This window comes from Petaurus breviceps, unplaced genomic scaffold, assembly GCF_028583685.1.
Source record: "Petaurus breviceps papuanus isolate PSGF00001 unplaced genomic scaffold, PetGlider_PUasm1.0 37, whole genome shotgun sequence".
In the NCBI taxonomy this organism is placed as follows: Eukaryota; Metazoa; Chordata; class Mammalia; order Diprotodontia; family Petauridae; genus Petaurus; species Petaurus breviceps.
This window is the reverse complement of record NW_027186296.1, coordinates 31,371,049-31,389,569: the sequence shown is the minus strand read 5'-3', so window position 1 is coordinate 31,389,569 and position 18,521 is coordinate 31,371,049. Positions and strand designations below refer to the sequence as shown.

The window sequence follows — 18,521 nt, the reverse complement described above, 5'->3', positions numbered from 1 at the left end:
TACACAGAGATCTAATAGACAAAATTAGTCTCTTCCTGGAGAAGTTTATAATCTATTGGGGAGATCAGATTTATATATGCACAATTATAATACAAGGGGACATAATAATAATAATGAGTGATGATGTTGATGATAACAGTAACCTGGCATTTATGTAGCACTTTAAAGTTTGCAAAGCACTTTACATTTATTCTCTCATATAATCCTAAAAACCACCTTGTAAGATAGATGCCATTATTATCCCAGTATTACACATGAGGAAACTGAAACTGAGAGAGTTTAAATGACTTGTCCAGGATTACACAGTTTGTAATTGTCTGAGGCAGGATTTGAACTTAGATCTTCCTGATTCCACCTTCCATGATATGTCCATTTCATCAACTGGCTACCTGTTTTGTTTTGTTTTTTCATTTATTCATAAAAATAATTCTCATTACATGATCATGGTCACATTTTTAAAATAGTATACCCTGGGAATTTAGATGTTATAGGAACAAAGATTTTATAGCAGTTGTTGGAGTTTGTTGATGGATAGAGTGACTTTTAGTAAAAGTTATATGATCTGATTGTATTTGCAACCTGAGGAGGAGACAGTGAATTCTATAGTTTTTTAAAAATAAAGGCTAAATGGGTGTTGAAGTTACCAAAAAATAGAAAATAGAATAAATGAGCAGTTGAGCAGAATTTTTAAAAAATAATTTATTTTTGTTAGAAGGATGAAACAACCATCCAAAATACATGCATTTACATTATTAAGAAATACCTAGATATATCAAGTGCTAAAAAGGAAAAAAAATTTTCTTAATTCAAACCAACAAATATGTTGTAAGGTAATTATTATGCATTTGAAATTATTTCCTCCCACTGGGGCTATCTATCTTACTGGTTTCCCTAGTTTACTTTAGATCCCAGCTAAAATCTCACTTCACAAAAAGCTTTTCCGGATCCCCTTAATCTAATGCTTTCCTCTGTTGATTATTGTCAGTTTATCTGATCTATAGTTTTTTTGTACATAGTTATTGTTAATATGTTGTCTTTCTCATTAGACTGTGAGCTCCTTGAAAGCAGGGACTGTCATTTACCTTTTCTCCTATCTTTAGCACTTAGCACAGTGACTGGCACATAGTAGGAACCTAATAAATTTAGCACTACTGCTTAGCATATAGGGCTATTGAAACTGTGGACTTGATGCATCTTATTTGGGCACTGATGAGGGAATTCTTTAGAGGGAAAAAACCCTCAACCATAGAATATATCCCCATTTCTTGTCAGCCATCTCACAAATGTATGCAGTGTAGCTTCTAGGTGAAAAAGTGTGAGTCACTCAGTAAAAATTGTTAGAGAAGTAACTCAAAGTTTATGACCCACTGATGTGGGTCTTGAATAATAATTTTATCTTTCCTGAAATTAATCACATTTCAGTAGATTGAAATCAGTATGACAGTAGAAAAAATACAATATTGAGGCTCTAGTTCCGGCTTTACCAATAACTAGCTTCATGATTTTAAACAAGTAGTTAATCTCTCTGGGCCTTGGTTTCCCCATCTGTAAAATGGGTTGGATTAGGTGATTGCTAACTTTACTTCGAGCCCTAAGATTCCATATATATGTATGTATGTGTGTGTATTCTTATATGCACACAAAAAGCTTTACTTGATGCAGGGTTTGAGAATGTGGTTGGGATTGAATAGTTGTTACTTTTCTTTTTGAAGAGTTTTAATTTTATTCCTCTTCTAAGCAGGTAGAAACTGATCCTAAATACCTTGTATACTCTGTTTCTTTTTCCTCTTTTATTGTTTCCCACTTCCTGTTTTATCTTCCTATAATCAGTCCTCTACCTCCGGGATGGGAGAGTTAAGGTAGGGGATTAAGACTGATAGGAAATCAGGGGGGAAGAGGAAAAGAAAAACATTCTATAAATTGCCTTGAATTAAATATCTCTTGGAATGTTAAATGTTTTTCAGGGACACATTAAGCTCCTAAATCTAAGTTTATTTAAAATAAGAAGGTAATGAAATGTTTTAGGAGATATCTTTTGTTTTCTGTAGGAAGAAGAAAGGCGCATGGCATCTATTGTTGCAAGAAAAGAGGAAGAGAAGAAGCGTGAAAGTCATAAGCAAACACTGATCAAGGTCTTGTTTCTCCCTGATGCCCCCACATGCTTTGAAGATTTTTCTAGCTGCTTCACTGCTCTCTTTACAAGTGCACTGTAATGAGCTTTGCTCTCTGACATTTAAAGAGAAGTTAGGATACATTTATTCATATTTATAGAAAGTATTCCTTTATTTTCATTCTTTATTCTTGAATGGCATGGGGACTACTCACAGGCTCACAAGAACACTTCCTCTTGTCCCTAAGCTGGCTCATGCATAGCCTCTGGATCTATACCATTTTACAGGCCAGTAGTAACTACCTCTTACCCCAGAATTTGTTCTCCCTACCCATCCACAACTGAAGATTCACATACTCAGACCTGCCACAGAATTTGTTCTGAGGAGTCTAGTTCTATTACCTTTCTTTCCACTCTGAATATGGAATAAGTTACAGGGAGCCACACTAAGGTGCCCTTCTTCCTTCATATCCCTTACTATTCTAAGACAGTTTTTCTTGCATGGTATAATTGATCTATGCTCTGTGCACTCTCTCCTGCATCTCTTTTGTTCATTTAGTAGCAGCTTCCTTTATCCCTCTCTTCCTCCTCTGTCTTCTTTCACCTGGGGTTCGTAGCCCTAATGAGGAGCTTATAAAACTTTTGAGTAATTCAAGAATTTAAATTTTTAAAAGTATCTTAAACTGTCATCTTGAGAGCTACTTAAACAGCACTTTATTTAAAATTTTTTTTTCCTGTCTGGAACTATAACAAAAATAATTTATAAGACAGAATCCTTCTGACTTCATTGTTTTGTTATGCATAATTTCATAGCTATTAAGAACAAAGTAATAACTTCTTCCTTTAAAGTTAAACACAGGTCTTTGTTTAACACATTTATTAGTGTTTGAATTTTTCCCTGAATATATTAGAGATTGATTTCCATATTAAAGTATTCTAACCCAAAATTCAATTATCTTGGGGCATGTCCATAGCCCTTCTAGAATTTCCTGAGGCATAGGAGTTTATGTACAATAGTCCTGCTAGTGTTTTGTGCCACTTAGCTAGCAACTTAGAGGATAATTTTTAATTGAATTCAATTTAGTAAACACATATTAACTAGCTAATATGTATTGAGACCATTGTATTAGGTTTTTAAAAATAATAGTAACAGTAACAATAATAACTATCAGAGTAGATGTAGTCTCTGCCCTCACAGAACTTGCAACCTTGTAATTCATTCAGTTCATTCATTTAAGAAACATTTTAAGTATCTAGTATGTGCGAGGCACTTTTAGAGGTAAAATCAATAGAGTCCTTACTTACCCTAGTGAGCTTATGTTCTACAAAGGGAAATAGTATGTACACAGATAAGTCACATACAATATATGTAAAGAAAAACAAGTTGGGAAGTGAGGGGAAGGAAGGGCACCAACAACTGGGGAGTAAGGGGATAAAGAAAGGCTTTTGGGGTAGGAGGGAACATTTTTGGGGTCAGCAGATCAGTTGTTTTTTGTCTTATGTGTAGTACAACTCAGCAGGGTTGGATAATTATCTCAAATCCTCAGATAGCTATAGTAGACAGGACTTCCTGCAATATTGCCATTCTCCCAGGAGGGGGCTCCAGAGGTTACAGATCTCTAATAAACAGTTTGCTCAGATCTGTCCACAAATAGTTTTTCCCTTTGATTTGAGGTCTGTACATTTGTGATCAATTCTTGTAAAAAATGTTTGTGAAACTTTAATTATTGTCACTGCCTGTACATATTTGTCTACCTTGGAAACAATAACTTTTGACCATAAGTCTCATCAGTAATTGATTTTTCAAATTCCAAAAAAGTATTTGGTTATAGAAAAGGCTCATTTAACTCTTTAAATTTAGACTTAGATGAGATGGAGTTAAATGGAGCCCAAATCTCATAGACTCATTAGCTATCAGACCTAGAAAGAACCTTGGAGATCACTTTTTCTACCCCCTACATTTTATATATGAAGCAACAGAGATCCAGAGTTAGTGTCAGAAAATGAACTAGAACCTAGTTCTCCATCTTAGTCCAGTCTTTCAGCCAGGTTGTTGAAATTTAACTTCCCTTAGGATGACTATTTCTTTTAAAACAGTGACTTCTTGTTTCTTGATTCAGTTTTGGCAGCTAGGAAGGGAGGGGGCCTTCAGTCCTTCCAGGCACACCTTGGCCTCAAGCTTTCTCCCTCCCTCCCCCAAAAGTTTAAGCTGGTTGGAAGAGCAAACTGTGGGAAAAGAAAGTCGGGGGGAATTGGAGAAGCCGAGGAAGGCAGGGTTTTGTGGACTCCCTTACCTACTTTGTTCATTCAAAATTGGTTAATTTATATATATGTACAAAAAATTGCTTATACCTTAGAACATTAATTTATTTTTAAAAAAAGATTATTTCCCATTTACATATAGTTTTGTTATCCAGCTGTTGCATTTTACCATCCTTTTCTACCTCTATAATTACTAGAAAATATTGGCATATCAATTCTTTTATCACAGAGTATAATAGGAAGGATTATCCTTTCTGTCTGCTATATTTTGCTGAAAATGTTGCAAGTAAAAACATAAATAGTTTCTCGTTACATGTACTTTTTTGTAGGAGAAGAAAAGGTTAACAATTTGCAATGTGGCTCGCAAGTGGGATATGCAACAAAATCGTGTGGCCAGTGGTCCTTCATCAAGTCAAGATGGAAAAGACTCTGACTTACCGTCTCAAGATGCTTGCCAAATGAATGGAAGTGGAACTTGTGTATATCCAGAGGAAACAGGGTAGGAAATACCTCTCAAAATATCTGATATTATCTAGAGTTGGAAATTAGGGGAAGTTTTAAAGATTTTAATGTCTAATTAAGTAATCAGCCAATTAGTAAGCATCTTTATAGAAGACTAGAAAAAATGTCATTCTTTAAAGTAGAGATTAGGAAAATGGAAAATAGGAATAGGAAAAGGGAAGCTCCAGTAGTAAGTTTGTTTTTGATGTTTCATTTCTTTCTCTTTTCATTTACTAAACAACAGGCTGGGGAATCAGAAATCCCTTGATAGTCATCTGAGTCAAATAGGTAGCGAAGGGGATTTTAAAAATTATTGTTGTTATTATTTACCATCAGCTGTAGAATTCAAAAAGGAAAATAGATAGACCAGTTCTTGCTCTAAGTGAGGAACAGATCACAGGAATGATGGGACTGCAAACCTGTTCTTTCAGGAAATGTTGTTCAGAAACAAATCTGGTTCATATTGTAGTTAAAACTAAATGTTCATATTTGAAAAAATGTCAGTTTTCCAGAATAAAAATGAAAGAATCATTAGATAGTGATATAAAATTTAAAATTTCTCAATAAACTTTCCTAACGTTTGCTTTTTAAAAATTTTCAGTGCTTTTCCTTGAATGTTCTCTCAGATAACAAATAAACTGAGATCACATTTGCAAGGTTATTGTTTTGCTTATATAAATACAAGTATATTTCATAAAATTACAAAATTTAGGAAATGTAATGGCACACCATTACTCTGAGTTTTGACTTAAGTGAGGAAATGTTAATTCAACATTTCTTAAGCAATTGTCTCAATAAGTCAGACAATCTTTTAAGCTTCTTATATCACTCTGAAGTATACAATCTCTTTTATTTGAGAGTTTGGTCTGGAAATGCTCACAGAATGTATTTCAAATTGAATATAACCTGAAATAAGTTGTTGCATAGTCATTTCAATTATGTCTGATTCTTTGTGACCCTATTTGGAGTTTTCTTGGCAGAGATAATGGGGTGGTTCGCCATTTACTTCTCTGGCTCATTTTACAGATGGGGAAACTGAGACAAACAGGGTTTAAATGCTTTACCCAGGATCACACTGCTAGGAAGTGTCTGAGGCTAGATTTGAACTCAGGAAGATGAGTCTTTCTGACTCCAGAACTGGCACTCTCTCCACTGTTCCACTTAGCTGCCCTCAAATAAGTAGGTCAGACTTTAGATAACGTTAGCCATCTAAAACAATGGCAGTAAGGAAGGGGTTTTTGTTTTGTTTTATTAAAGGAACCTGAGAGTGGTGAGCACAAAAGCAAAAATAGCCCCAGGCTCTGAGGATTTCAAATGTGGTTTGTGGGATTCCCTTGCCAGTGAATTCGATTTAAGTGAGGCAGAGTTGCACAAAGTTTCAGCCTCACTCTTTCTTCCAGAATCAAAACGTCACCCCTTGATGCTGTTGGTCCTTTTCAGAAATGAAGGATGCACAACAGCACCTTTGTTGGATTTGCCACTGAAGAGGAAATGCACATTTTACTTGCTGTTGATGGCTATAGAAGTCAAAGCTGACTGGTATGAAAGCTGAGAAGCATAAAAGTAGCCATGAAAGAAGAGAGAAAAGGGAAAATGAGGCTTCCCTCCAACCAGACCTCCTAAGGATCTGGCCCCTCTCTTACTTTCCCACACCCACCAAATCATCTCTTCATCCTCTTCACCAGTTGCTTAAGACTCATCTACCTAATCGATTAGAGCCTCCTTTCTGATGGTACTGGGGTCCCTGTCCAGGCTGGATTTCTTTGTTCACTAACATCATTAACAACTGAGATCTCTTTGTTCCTTCTTCTTTGATAGCCTGTAATGCTAATCTTCACATTTAATCTACCTCCACATGATTCATGCTTTGCTTTTTTCATAAATAGAAATATAACTCAATATTAAATAAGTCTACATAATCATATAGGGCAAGATAAAAAAATCTAAGTATATCTTTATATTTAACCTTTATACTCTTATCAATCACAAGCCTCCTCATAATTTGTTTTCATTTACAGACTTTGACTAGAATTTTGTAGAAACCATATTTTGGAGGCAAATTCCTATCATGACATATGTTAATCATGGGCTTCAATAAGTTAGAAAAATTTTTCCTGGTAGTTTGTCCTCAACCTTCTAACTTGATAAAGGTCATCACATCTATTGTCTTGGGATATAGCACCTTAGGAAATAAATTTATTGGTATTTCTTTTGGAAGTTTACTGTTAAAGTCATTCTCCATACTCCTTTTGAGGCTCTTCCTTTTTATAGTTTGATAAAGAAAAGAGGGATGTTAAAATAGGGAAATCATTTAGCCACAGAAACTTACTAGCTGTCTGACTCTGAACAAGTCATTTAAACTCTGTTTGCTTTTGTTTCCTCGACTGTAAAATGAGGATAACAGCAACACGTCCCTCCCAGGGTTTTTGTGAGGATCAAATGAAATAATATTTGTAAAGCATAGGGTCTGGTACAAACTAGGTGCTGTATAAATGCTAGCTATAAGAATAACAATTATTAGTATTACATGTGGATTCATTTTTTACCAGTACTTCTGGAACTTCAACTTGCTGTGATATTTAAAGATAGGAAGCAAAAGGAAAATTGCCAATATATTTTTTGGGAAGTATGGCTATGATTTCTGTGAGTTATAAAGAGCATATGAGCTCAGACTAGCTGAGGAGCCAGTGAGGTTTGTGGGCATGGCTGGATAGCATGAACCTTGTGATCAAGAGCCATGAACATGTCCTTCATGTGTGATGGTTTATATGAACTTTTAGTTGACTTCTCTTTAAGTATAGTGACAGAGAAGTTGGCCTGCAGAGTGTAAGGGGACCAAGCGCCAGTCTGAGGGGTAATTGCTCTTGCTTTAACCTTCTTGAATCTGGATTGCAGTCTAGGCTGGAGGTCCTGGGGTTTGTGTCCAGCTTGCCAGAGGATGTGGAGACCTCAGAGAGGGCACCCATCTAATACCTCTGCCAGCTGAGAAAACCCCAACTTTTGGGACAAAAGCTCCCCTGTCTGGTGGCAGATTCCTACTGTGGCAAAAAGCCCAGGGCTCAAGTGACTGAGGGGTGACATGACCAGGCAAAGGAAACAAAGCAGACAGAAGATTCCAACATTAGACTCCTATTTTGGGGACAAAAAGGATCAAAGCATGGAACAGGAAGAAGACAGTGAAGTCAGAACTCCTGCACCAAAAGCTTCAAAGGAAAATACAAGCTGGTTACAAGCCATAGAGGACCTTAAGAAGCAGATAAGAGAAGTGGAGGAAAAATTGGGAAGAGAAATGAGAACAATGCAAGAAGATTATGAAATGAGAGTCAACAGCCTGACTGAGGAAAATCACACCTTAAAAAAATAGACTTAACTCAAATGGCAAAAGAGGTTCAAAAAGGCAATGAGGAGAAGAATGCCTTAAAAAGCCGAATTTGCCAGATGGAAAAAGAATCTCAAAAGCTCAATGAGGAGAATCATTGCTTCAGAATTAGATTGGAGCAAATGGAAGCTAATGACTTTATGAGAAATCAAGATGCTGTTAAACAGATCTAAACACATGAAAGAATAGAAGGCAAAGTGAAATATCTCATGGGAAAAACCACTGACCTGGAAAATAGATCCAGGAGAGATAATTTAAAAATTATTGGACTACCTGAAAGCCATGATTAAAGTAAGGACCTAGAAATCATCCTCCAGGAAGTTCTCAAAGAAAACTGCCCCAATGTTTTAGAACCATAGGGCAAAATAGAGGTTGAAAGAATCCACTGATCACCTCCTGGAAAAGATCCCCAAAAGAAAACTCCTAGGAATATTATAGCCAGGTTCTGGAATTCCCAGATTAAGGAGAGAATATTACAAGCAGCCAGGAAGAAACAATTTTAATATTGTGGAAACACAATCAGGATAACCCAGGATCTGGTAGCTTCTACCCTGAGGGATCGAAGGGCTTGGAATTTGATATTCCAGAGGTCAAAAGCACTGGGATTAAAACTAATCCCGATCACCTACCCAGCAAAACTGAGTATCATGTTTCAGGAGAAAATATGGTCATTCAGTGGAATAGAGGACTTTCAAACATTCTTGATGAAAAAAGAAACAGAGTTGAATAGAAAATTTGACATTCAGATACAAGAAGCAAGAGAATCATGAGAAGGTAAACAGGGAAAAGAAATCATAAGGAACTTATCAAAGTTGAACTATTAACATTCCTACATGGAAAAACAATAATTGTAACTGATGAAACTTTTCTCAGTAGTTGAAGGGAATAGAAATGTATATGTCTATATATGAGGGTATATGGGTATATGAATACATATGTGAATGTGTGTATATATGTTTACAGGTATACATAGATAGAGGGCACAGGACCAATTTAACAGGAAGGGATGATACTTAAAAGGTGAAATTAAGAGGTGAGAGAGGAATATAATTAGAGGAGATAGGGAGAGACAGAAGGGGGTAAACAGTCTCATTTAGAAGAGGCAAGGGAAAATGGTTACAATGGAGGGGAAGAATAGGAAGGCAAAAGAGAATGGGTCAACCTTATTCCCATTGAATTTGGCTTGAGGAGGGAGTGAAATATACACTAAATAGGGTATCTCACCCTCCAGGAGAGTAGGGGGGGGAAGGGGATGAGAGGGGGGATTGTGGAAAGGAGTGCAGGCTGTGGGGGAGGGAAGTTGGAAGCACCCACTTTTGAAAAGGGACAGGATCAAAGTAGAGAATAGAACAAGTGGGAGGTGGGATAGGAAGGAGGGAAATATAGTCAGTCTTTTACAACATATCTACTATGTTATTGTTTTGCATTAGACACACATGTACAACCTATAATGAACTGCTTATCTTCCCAGTAAGGGTGGGTGACAAGGGAGGAAGGGAATGAAACTGGAATTCAAAGTTTTAAAATCAAATACTCATATATCTATATATATGCATATATATATATATATATATATTATTAATACTATTTTACATGTAATTGGGAAATAAGATATACAGGCACGGGCCATAGAAATTCACTGGAAGAGTTGAAAGGGATATGGGAGAAAATATGGGAGAGAGCAGATTGGAGGAGGGGATATCCTGTGGGACTGCTATTTTGGGGCAGTGGGTAGGGGAAAAATGGGGAAAAAATTTGTAACTCAAAATCTGGTGGAAATGAATGATGTAAATCAGAAGTTAATAAAGCATTTGAAAAAAAAGAGGTACATGTATGAATAAAAGATATCATTTCATAAAAATTATATTGTATCTTTGAGATGCATTTGTTTATTGTGTAGACACTCACAAACTCAGCTCAATATCTTCCTTAAGAGTTATACTAGTAGTTTCCCCTCATTTTTATATTCATTATGATGTTAAAATTTTCATCAGTTGTCTAGGTCTGAATTAGTTGACTGTCTTTGTTGACTAGCAAATTCTTTATGGTTATTAGACCTTAGGACCATAGGATTTGGAAACTGAATCATCTTGGAGACTGGATATCATCTTGTCCAATTGCACCATTTTACAGATGAGGAAATTGAATCCCAGAAAAATGAAGAGACTTTCTTAAGGTCATACAGATAGAAAGTAGCAGAGATGGAGTCAATCCTCTGACTTTAAATCCAATGCATTTTCCACGGCTATTTTTTTTTTTAATTATGATCTGTGTGTTTTTTTGTAAATCATTTTTCATCTATTTAGATTCTAGATAAGGTTTATACCTGGATTGTTTTTTACTATAAGGAGAATGTCTTCTTTTAAAAAAAAAGCACATTTCAACAAAACAACTCACCTTTTCTTCAAATTATGGAAGATGAGTACTTTTGGGGCAGTGGATCTTAAAGTGTAAGATCTTTTTGTAAGTAGGGCCTTATGCCCAACCACTGGGTTGTCTTCAGGCTTTTATTAGGAATACTTTAGGTATGGGTCTTTCAGAGCTCTTCCTCTCCAGAATTTCCTCTCAGAAATTTCTAGGAAGTCTTATGGGTAAGACATTTTTATTCTGGCTGTCTTCTAAACTCTTTGCCTGGTCTTCTCAACTGCACTCTCCATATCTGCCTCAAATATTCCTGGGTCTTTTGAGAAGTGGGAAATGGAGGAAATTTTAAAATTGGGAAAGAGGAAGAGAAACTCTGATTTGTAATCTTTCACTATCTTCCTCCAGAATGGACAAATTCTACTTTTCCCACTTCCTAACATAATATAAGTTAGGAAATTTTTAGTTCAATCTATCTGAGCCTTAGTTTTTTTTTTAAAATAGGAATGACATATAATACTCATACTACCTATCTCACAAGGCTATAGTAATGATCAGACAAAATAGGATCAGAGCATGATAGGTCTAGAGCTAGAAGGAACCTCAGAGGCCAGCTAGTCCATCACTTTCATTTTACAGACGAGGAAACTGAGGCTCAGGGTGTCAAAATGACTTGCCCTAAAATCATAGAGTTAGCAAGCATCAAAGATGGAGTTTGCATCCAGGTCATTTACTTGCAGAGCACAAAGTAGACTACAAAACAGTATATTAAGTGTCAATTCTTGTTACTTTATTTGATCAACCAGCTGTATAAAATACCAATAATTTGACTAAAAATTATTTTTATTATTATTATGTCTATGCTATTGTGTGACCCTTGTTCCTACTACAAGCAGGGAACATTAGGTGAAAAATTATTCTATCATACACCAAGTTTACAAATGTTTATTAGTTATCTTGGTTGTTATTTCCACGTTTTCTTCTTTTCTTTCCCCAGTGCTAAGCATAGTGCTTGGCATGTAATAGGTACCTCAATGTTAGTTGATTGATTTGGTTGACTAATTGAAGACAGAGGAAATGATACATGATTAAGGGCTTTAACTTTGGATTGTCCTTTTTCTTTTCGTGACATTATCATTCTCCCAGTTATCATAGGCTACAAATTTAAAAGTTCTCTTTGTCTTCACCTTCAGATAAGTTATCCTCTGTAGTGGAAAACATAAACTAGATAAGTAAAATTTAGTCAACCTTTTAAGCACTAAGACTTTAGACATACTTAACAAATTTTATGGAAATCTAAGATTACATAATTTCTTTCCTTAGTAATCAGAATTTAGTATATTTAACATTTTCTTGATAACTCAGGGTCATCTTTATGACCTTAAACTGTAATATTGTACCACAATATTGTGAAGTATTCTGAGATTGTTGAGTTCTGTGACTCTGCTTCTACACTGAATATTACCCGACTGTTGTGTTGTTAGTTTGGGTTCCTCTCTCTTTTCACATTGACTTTTTCTCTAATACACTGGTATTGCTTTCTTCTGACTTCATGATGTATCATTTTGCTGTCTTTGCTGTTTTTCATCATTTCTGCCATTGTTTTTGTTCTCCAGCTCTCGTTTTCTTCTTTCTAGATTATAAGTTCCATGAAGACAGACACTAAATCTTTATCTTTGTAGCTTTCCCAGTGCAGTTTCAAAAGATTTATTGAATTTTGTCCTTCTTTCTGTTTTTCTTCCATTTAATTTTTTCAAGTGTTTCTCTTCTTTTGGTTTCTCCCATACTTTTTTGCTTTTACCCTCACTGACATTGACATTTTTGGTCATTACCAGCCCATTAGAGTACTCTTTCCTCTTGATTGTTAGCATACCAGTCAGTCTTCTCTAGTCTTCATCAGTCTATTTCTTCTCCAATTTGGGGTTAAATTAGGATCACAAGCTATTAACTATAGAATTGAAAAGGACCTAAGAATTCTTCTATTCCAGAGGTATCAGACAGGAAGCTTGTGGGCTGCACTGCAGCTTGTGGTCCAAATTAGGTTAAAATATATTTGGGAAATATTTAACAAAATAAAAATAGAATAGGACATTTTTGTTGTTCAGTCGTTCAGATAGGTCCAACTCTTCATGACCCCTGGACCCACAGCACACCAGTACTGTACAACCAGTGGTTATTTTGATAAAGATGCTGGAATGCTTTGCCATTTCCTTCTCCAGTGGATTGAGGTGAACAGAGGTTAAGTGATTTGCCCAGGGTCACACAACTAGTAAATGTCTGACATCATATTTGAACTCAGATCCTCCTGACTCCAGACCTAGCACTCTATTCACTGAGCCTCCTGTCTCTAGATAGATAACATAGATAATGCTAATATGTAGTTTTCCAAATAAGTATTTGACATGCAGGGATCTTTATGTACAATTTAATGGCCTCATTTCTATTTGAGTTTTATATCACTGCTCTAGTTCTACTTCTTCATTATACAAACAATGAAATTACAAACCAGAGAGATTATTTGCTTGAGATTACACCATGTTCTTCATCCTTCTTCCCTCCCTTTCTTTTTTCCTGTGCTGCTTATATCCAAAGATTTTTTCAATTCTTCTCTACTCCTTACAAAAAACTGAATTATCAAATATCTGAGTATTGGATACTTAGTTTACCTTACATTTCTATAGATTTTTAACAGGAACATATACATTTAGATTAGGTATAATGAAAAATTGGAGGCCAGCCTTCAATTTATAATTATAATTATTTCCACAAATGGCTGACTAGGAGGCTAGAGTTCAATGGAGAAGGTCAGTCAGTCAGTCAACAAGGGTTTATTAAACATTTACTATGTGCCAGGGATGGTCTGATTTTATTTTTAGACAGAAATGGAAATAGAAAATATTTAGTAAATATTACTCTCAATGTGTTGAACAACCATGAATCTTAATGAAATGACTAAGAAACTCCTTAGAAGTAAGGACTTTTAAATATTAGTATGTATTACTGGGAGAGGTTATATACTTTAAGATATGTGGAAATTAAAAAAAATAGAAATATCTCATATATCTATAGCATTTTAAGTATGAGCCTTCCTGTAAAAGCAGGAAAGAAAAATTAGATGACCTCTCAAATTCCCATAGTTATAACTCTGTTTCATGTATTGAAAAGTCACAAAAGATCCTCCACTTTTCACATGTACATGTATAGTTCTTAGTATTTTCAAAGTGCCAAAAAAAGTGGCTAATTCTTGCCACCTTTGCCTAAAGATGATAGTGTATGGGTGTGAAACTTCATGCTTCGAAACAAGGAGCCACAGAGAAATTATTGGCACAAAACAGGAAAAATATTGAAAATGCTTGTCCATCCCATTAATGGTTTCCCTATTCACCATGCTTGAGACAACTCTACTGTAATGTGACATATTGCAGGATTTTTTCCCTAGCCAGTTATGGGAAAGTACTTGGTGTAATGTTTTCTTTGCTTACATTGGATACAGGCTATGAGGCTGGTTTATTCTTGGTCATTTCCTGACTCTGAATACTATGATTCCTTAGCCAAGACTACTATTATAAAATATAATGCATAAAATGAGTTTCCACACCTATGAATGTTGTAATAGAAAATTTTAAAATAAGTTATTGTAGGAATCAGCACCAGTTATTCATTGGGAAAAGAATCTTCTGAAATCCTTCAAACCATTCTGTGTTGGCTTATTCTAGAAAGCCTAAAATAATTCTATCCATTTCTCTTAAATATCCCTTTTTCTTTTAATTTTAGAGAATTCTAGGTATTCAAGAGTCAAATTTCCCCTTTGCCTAACCTTATTAACTCATTCTTTTTAATGTATTCAGTTTATCATACTGTCTTTTTTTCAACTCTTCTTTTATTTGAATAGACAGAATATATTTTTTGTCATCTTTTTATTCCATTGTAAAGGTAGAGTTGAGTAGTAACATTTTAGTCTTGCATTTAAGACTAAATTCTCTAAAGAACTCAAGGAACTAAGTGATGGTAAACTGTCCATGGCTTCATGATGAATATTGCCATAAGGGAATATAGTCAGGAATATGAGAAAACATAGCAGGAAATCTTCCTTAATGGGGGAGGGGCAGAGGAAGAAAACATAATAATCTTGATCTTTCATTGACAAATCATCCATTATTCTGGTGTGCTGTAAAAGTCATAAGCCAAACTTAGCTCATTGTCCTAGAATGAGAACTGCTTGGAAGGAAGACATTCCATGAGAAAGCAGTATGGCAAAATAAAGAGCCCTTGCTCTAGTCAGTGGACTTGGATTAAAATCCTGTCACTGACTACTTGTGTGGTCTTGGCAAGTCAAATATGCCAGTAGGAAAAATGCCTACACATAAGAATTATGTATGGAAGGACACACACATATGGAACACATATGCCAGGATATATGACAAGGGGAGCTTATGTAGCCAAAGGAAACATATGGGACTATCTCTGGGGAAAGGAAGGAATAAACATTTATATAGTGCCTACTATGTGCCTGGAAACATGTATATTCAAGTACATGCTTGGATTCATAGCACAGATGCTACAGAACCACTGATTTTTTCTCACTTATACTTTGATAAAGGAAATGTTCCCCACTCTGTCTTTCTCTGTTTCCCTTTTAGCTTATTCCCAGAGATTATGCTGGGTTTTTTTCCACCATAAGATAAGAAACTCTTACACATAAAAACCTGAGCTATGTGTAACATAGGGGAAAAAAATATCTTAGCTTCTGGAAGCTGCTCCTGAATACAGATTAACTTTAGCAGCTATTTATCTTTTAACTTATTTCCTATTAAGATGAAAGTCTTTATACCAATCCTTTGTCTAACTCCAGGTCAGAAAAGTCTCTTTAACTCCAGCCTACTCCTGACTATCCTAGTACTTTACTATTCAAACCACTTCTGGGGGCTGCAACTTGACAACATGCAAATATCCGTGTACATCTCAGGCACTAAGACTTTCTTCATACTTAAGATCTTCTGGGTCTTATCATGCAAATTAGCAGGGGTAGGACTAGACCAAAACAGAAAGGTCTGGTGGAGCCACTACTTGCCAAGCTTTGCCGTGTCCTCCTCTGCATACCTAAAGACTACAACTATTATATCTCTCTCAAGTGTTTCTTTTCCATGCTGGCTAAATAATCCCAGTTCCTTCCATTTATCTTAAATGGCATGACCTTTAGACGCTTCATCATTTTAGTTATCTTTATCTGAACATTTTCCAGTCTATAAATGTCCTTCCTAAGATATGCAACTGAGAATTTAATAGAATGTACCAGATGTGGTCAGACCAGGGCAGAGTATGGCAAAACTATTACCTCCCTTGTGGACACTGTTCCCCTCATAGTGTAGCCTGAGATCACAAGAACTTTTTTGGTTGTAATATCATAGTGTTAATACATATTGAGTTTATAGTCCATTATGAACTTGTACTTGTAAAGTTTTTTTTTTTAATCCAAGTGTAAGACTTTACATGCATCCCTATTAAATTTCATCATCTTAAATTCTTACTGATATTTTAGTCCATCAAGATCTAAGTCAAATCAACAACCATTTATTAAATGCTCATTGTTTGCCAGACACTGCGCCAAGTAAGCCCTGGGGATGCAAAGAAAATTTGCTGTCAGGCAGCTCACAAACTTATCAGGAAGACCACATGCAAACTTAGGTGTACAAGCAAGAGAGAGATAAAATGAATTGAAGACATTAAGCAGAGAGAAGGCACTAGATTAAGGGAGACTGAGAAGGGCTTCTTATAGAAGGTAGAGTTTTTTAGGGGAAATTTGAAGGAAGCTAGGGAAACCGGGAAGTGACAACAGAGAAGGAGAGCATTCCAGGCATGGAGGACAGACAGTGAAAATGTCCAGAATTGAGAGATAAAGTATCTTATTCCAAGAACAGCAAAGAGGCCATTGTCACAGAATGGCAAAATACAAGGAATAGAATAGGTGGCATAGTGGATAGAGTTCCCGGACTGGAGTTATGAAGACTCATCTTCCTGAGATCACATCTGGCATCAGACATTCACCAGCTCTATGACCCTGGGCAAGTCACTTAACCCTATTTGCCTAAGTTTCTTCATTTGTAAAATGACCTGGAGAAGAAAATGGCAAAACACTCCAGTATCTTTGTTCAAAAACCCTCAGATGGGGGTCATAAAGACCCAACACAACTGAAAATGACCCAATGACAAAAAAAGATATAAGAAGACTGAAAAAGTTGGAAGGAACGAGATTATAAAGGGCTTTAAAATCCAAGTAGAAGATCTTATGTATATTTGATCCTTAAAGTAATAGGGAGCCACTGGAGTTTATTGAATAGAGGAAGTGACGTGGTGTGATCTGAACTTCAGGAAGATCTGTTTGACAGCTGAACGAAGGATGGATTGGAGTTGGGGGAAAGACTTGAGGCAGGGAGACAAACCAGCAGGCTCCTGTAATGGTTCAAGCATGCTATGGTTATCACAAGGCCTAGTATATAAATGGTATTCGACTGACTGAGGTAATGAAAGCATGTACCAGCACCAGGGTGATGGCTGGCAATGTCAGGGGAGAGAGGGGCAGATTTATGAGAGTGTTAAAAAGAATCAAAAGGAATTGGCAACATAGTGGATATGGGGACTGAGAGAAAGTAAGGAAGTGACTGGGAAGATAGTGGTATCCTTGGCAGTATTAGGAAAGTTAGAAAGAGGGCAAGGTTTTGGGGAAAAGATAAGTTCAGTTTTAGATAAGGTGAGTTTAAGACATTCCTAATGGAATAGCGGTAGTACAAAAACCTAGAGAGGAGAGAATATCAAAGAGAAGAAGTACTTAGTAATATCAAAGTCTGCAGAGAGATCAAGAAGGATGAGGTTTAAAAAAAATCATTTGAGGTGCAGCTAGGTGACACAGTGAGTAAGAGCACTGGGCCCAGAGTCGGGAGGAGATCAGCTCCGGCCCCAGATACTAAACACCCACCCACACACACACACACACACACACACACACACACACACACACAAAACTGGCCATGTAACCTTGAGCTTGTTACTTAACTCCAATTGCTTATTAAAAAAAAAGAAAAACCATCATTTGACTTGGTAATTAAGTGATCATTGGTAACATTGGAGAGGGCAGTTTCATTTGAATGATGAGATCAGAAGCCAGACTGTGGAGTTAAGAGAGAGGAAAGGAAGTGGAAGCTTCTGTTGTAGACAGTCTTCTCAAAGAGTTTAGACACAAAAGGGAGAAGAGCTCTGGTACAATAGCTAACAGAGATGGATAGATCAAGTGAGAGATTTTTGATGATGGGGGAGATATGGATATGCTAGTAGACAGAGAAGGACTGAAGATTGGTAAGAGAGTGAGTGGGGAGGGCAATTCTGTTATAAAACATGTTATCTGTCCTTCCCAACTTTGTGTCATCTTCAGATTTGATAAACATGTCTTCTGTGCCTTTCACCAAGTCATTGATAAGAATGATAACAAGAACAGGGGCAATGACAGCTTTCTTTTGCATTCCACTATAGGCCATCTTTCAAGATTACATTATCCCATTAATGGAAGCAGGACAAAACATATGAGATAATTTACTCTATTCTATCTCTCCCCATCTCCTATCATTATATCTCTCATCTCTTAATTCCACATTTTAAGTATCATCCCTTCCTATTCAATTGGTCCTGTGCCCTCTGTCTATGTATACCTGTACACATATATGCACACACTCACATATGTACTCATATGCCCATATACCCGCCTATATAGACATATATATGTATGTGTATATATATAACATATATATGTATGTATATACATACATACACATACACACACACAAACACACACATTTCTATTCCCTTCAACTCTTCTCATACTGAGAAAAGTTTCAGAAGTTACAATTATTGTTTTTC

At 36.1% G+C, this 18,521-nt stretch overlaps 1 protein-coding gene across 4 annotated transcripts in view; it reads left to right on the top strand.

Moving 5' to 3' along the window:
- Positions 1-18,521, top strand: part of LRRC49 (leucine rich repeat containing 49) — a 199,634-nt gene that overhangs the window by 145,949 nt on the left and 35,164 nt on the right. For all 4 annotated transcript variants that reach the window (XM_069098179.1, XM_069098177.1, XM_069098178.1 and 1 more), the window contains 2 exons: positions 2,049-2,132; positions 4,702-4,871. In XM_069098179.1, the coding sequence (XP_068954280.1) occupies positions 2,049-2,132; positions 4,702-4,871 (254 nt within the window). The remainder of the gene's footprint in view (positions 1-2,048; positions 2,133-4,701; positions 4,872-18,521) is intronic.